General features: G+C 44.5%; 1 protein-coding gene across 1 annotated transcript; it reads right to left on the reverse strand.

The window, feature by feature from the left end:
- Positions 1-217: 217 nt before the first annotated feature.
- On the reverse strand, positions 218-928 carry SF3B5 (splicing factor 3b subunit 5). Its single transcript, XM_069488355.1, has one exon. The coding sequence runs from the start codon at positions 817-819 to the stop codon at positions 559-561; it is 261 nt and encodes an 86-aa protein (XP_069344456.1). The 5' UTR covers positions 820-928; the 3' UTR covers positions 218-558.
- Between the last annotated feature and the right edge of the window lie 2,759 nt (positions 929-3,687).

The raw sequence follows: 3,687 nt of genomic DNA on the forward strand, positions 1-3,687 counted from the left end.
AAAAATGAAGGTGTTGTGGGCCTGAAAAAGAAAACGCTCTTGGGTGAAGTGGGGGTGGGGGAGTATTATAAAGGTGTGCAGGGTGGATTTAAAAGCCCGGCAATAAACGCTAGCCACGCGCTCCCACCCCTAGCTCCTGCTCGGACTCTCAGGGAATCTTGGTCTCCAGAGCCCTCCCCGGACCCCTCCACCCGAACACAAGCAGTTCACAGCAAGGCACTGAACAATTTCTAAACTTTATGGAAAAAGCAACAACGACAATCAACTAGGCAAAAACGAGGCTCCAAATTCCGTCTCACTCCAGTGCCGTCTTCCCTAACGTCTGCCGGCTCTAGCATCTCTCCACTGGCACAGTTCTCAGGGGTCCTGATGGTCTCCCAATGCTGCGTTCCAAAGGCAGGTCAGGCAGGGCACCCCCGGGCAAGCACTTCCATACACGGAAAGCGCGAGAAGCAGCAGCCATGGAGAAACGGTCCACTGAAGGCAGGAATATTCGAGGGAGGGCAAAAGGGAGGAACGCCGGGAGAGGTGCTCCGGTACGGCAGTGATAAGGCAGCCTCAGTTCTCCTCGGGCTTGTCGGCTGGCGGTCCGCAAGGCTGCAGCATCTTCTCCATCAAGTTGAAGCGCACTCGCGCTTTGCTCTCATTCTCTGCGATGGCAAAGTAGTTGAGAAGGTCGAAGTGGCCCATGTAGGAGCAGTAAGAGTCGCGGTGCTGGTTCACCAGCCACTCCCACTTGGTGGTATCGGCGTGGCCCGTGCCGATGTACTTGGACTGCAGGTGCTCCAGCTGGCTGTGGATGGTATAGCGGTCCGTCATCTCGCCGCTTTTCCTTTTGCTCCCAGGTCACAGGCCGTAGGCAACTAGCAGCACCTTTAGGGTTTCACGCGGGAAAGAGGCCTCCGCACGGAAGCTCCGGGTCTGTACAGTCGCAGGAGAATTGCGTCACGGCGACTAAGCTGCGCAAACGCTCCCGCACAGGGCTCAGAGGCGGAAGCGGAAGCGCAGTCTGTCACGGAATTGGAGTTGCCGAGGCGACGCTCAGGGTTCCGCCCGTGTACAGAGCCCCGCCCCTTTAGGCGCGATGCATGATGGTCCACATAGTGGCCTTCGGCGTCCCTTTGCTGACAGGGAGCGTTGCATGCTGGGACTCGTGGTCCCAAGAGTTAGTGGGTGCAGGCTGCTGGGACTTGTCATCGCGTTTTAAAAGGGCTTGGGCGGCCTCATGGCGGGCAGTGTCTGGGAGGCGGGGAGCATCCCTGGGCGGCTTGGGGCTGAGAGGAAATGGGAACGCAAGTAGGACTGGTTACAAGCAACCCCGAAAACTCTTGTAATTCACAACTCATGTGGCGGCACAGTTGTCCCTTCACAACCAGGGGTGGATCACCCTGAAGTCAGCAGACGCGAGTTTTGGCCCCAACTATGTCTCTCAGGAATTGTATGACGTAAAAGAGTCATTTCATCTCTAACAGGGCCGCCGTTCCCTGCTTGATAAGAAGAGCACCAGTTCCCACAAGTTCCTACATTTTCCGGTTTCCATATCCAGCTCCTCCTTCCTCTCTAGTGTCTTATTTTGATACCCTCTCTACAACGCCACCCCACCCTACTGGGCCCTTTATCTGTTGGTTCCCCAACTGTGGATTCAAACGACCTCGGGTTAAAAATATACGGAAAAAGATTATATCTGTGCTGAACATAAACAGAATTTTTGGTCGTTATTTGCTAAATAATAGAGGATTAACAATTATTTGCATAGCATTTGCTTTGTATTAGATATTATAAATGAAGATGATTTTAAAGTATGAGGGAGGATGTGCTAAGGTTATGTGCAAATACTACTCCCTTTTATATCCAGGACTTGATCATCCTCAGATTTTGGTTTCCTAGGCGGCCTTGGAACCAATCACCTGAGGGACAACTGTACTCGTCCATATTGCTTTTTGTCCCCAGTTCCTTGTACAAGCTGTTCTCTCTACTTGGTTCCTTGGTAAACATGTCTCTTTTAAAGGCAGCTGAAAAGCATCTCGAAGTTGGCTCTGGCTACTCCAGAGATGTGAACTCTCCTTCCTCTTTGCATCTTGTACATCTCTTCCTTATTAACGCTTTATATTGCTACTTTTTGGTTTAAGAACTTCCTCACCCAGGTAGAAACTACTTGAGGAAAGATCCTATGCTGTGTAGTATGTCACTGAATTTAATATACCGTGTCCACTTTCTCAATAATGGACATTTTCCCATATTTTTGCTATTAGAAACAATGCTGCAATGAGTATTCTTGTACATATATTCTTATACATGTGAAGGAGTTTCTGCAGGACACATATGGGAATAAAATTGTTGAGACATAGGGATGAGTGTCTTCAAGCTTTGCTAGATGTTGCCAAATTGCTCTTCAGAGTGGTTATACCAGTTGGCTCTCCCACCAGGAGATGAAAATTCTTTTTGCTCTACATACTTCTCAGTACTTGGTGTCTTCAGATATTTAAAAAATTTGAAATCTGATGGATGGAATGGAATTTCATGGTGGCTTTAATTTGCATATCCCTGATTAGTAGGGAGGCGAGGCATCTTTTTTGTGTGTTTATTGGCCTCTTGTGTTTCTGCTTCAATGAATTGCATATTCATATCCTTTGTCCATTTCCTAGTGGATGTTGGCCTTATTCTAATTTTTACTAATTTTTAGGAGCTGTTTATATATTCAGGATACTAAGCTTGCCAGTTATATGCAATGAAATCATCTTTTTCCTATATGTGGCTTTTCTGTAGCCCCTCTTTATGATATCTTTTGTTGTAGAGAAGTTAAATTTAAAGTAGTCAAATTTATTAGCCTTCCTTTATGGTTTGTGCTTTTTGCATTTGGTTTAAAACATGAAATCACACAAAACTCTTTTCTACTATGGGGCCATAAAAACAGTTTCCTTTATTATCTTCTAAAAGTTTTAGAATTTTGGTTTTTAATATTTAGGACTTTAATCCACCTAGAAGTTTTTGTTTTGTCTTGTTTTGCTTTAGGGATAATTTTTAATATTTTCCCATATGGCTAGCTAATTCGCAGTGATAACCAATCATTCATTACATAGTATATTCTTTTTGTACTCATCTTTAGTGCTTCTGTTGTATACTCATAGGTCTGTTTCTGGGCATTCTGTTCCATTAGTCTTGTCTATGCCTTTACCAGTAACTCAGGATCTTAATTACTGTACCCTTATAATAGCTCTTGTTATCTGATATGGTGAAAGCCTGTACAATTTTCTTCTTTCATCAATGTATTGACTATTCTTGATCCTTTGTTTTTCCACATGACTTTAGAATTGTCAGTAGAAATCCTCATGGAAATTGTGATAGAGTTAATCAAACAAAGCCATGAAAATTAATCTAATATTTCTATATATTAAAATGATTCTAATATGAGAGAATTCCTCAAATTCAAATGCCTTTAGAGCTAGAAGGAAAATACACTTACATGTATTAATTAAGAGTTGAGGTATATTAGTTTGCTAGGGCTGCCATAACAGAGTACCACAGACTTGGTGGCTTAAACAATACAAATTTATTTCCTCACAGTTTTGGAGCTAGAAGTCCAAAATCAAGGTGTTGGCAGAGTTTGCTTCATTCTGAGTCCTCTCTCCTTGGCTTGTAGGTGGCCATCTTTGTGTTTTCACATGATTTTCCTTCTGTGCCTGCTTG

Source organism: Eulemur rufifrons, chromosome 15, assembly GCF_041146395.1.
Source record: "Eulemur rufifrons isolate Redbay chromosome 15, OSU_ERuf_1, whole genome shotgun sequence".
Classification (NCBI taxonomy): domain Eukaryota; kingdom Metazoa; phylum Chordata; class Mammalia; order Primates; family Lemuridae; genus Eulemur; species Eulemur rufifrons.

Excerpts from the sequence above, each read along its gene's own strand:
- SF3B5 (XM_069488355.1), bottom strand. The coding sequence starts at position 819 with ATGACGGACCGCTATACCATCCACAGCCAGCTGGAGCACCTGCAGTCC.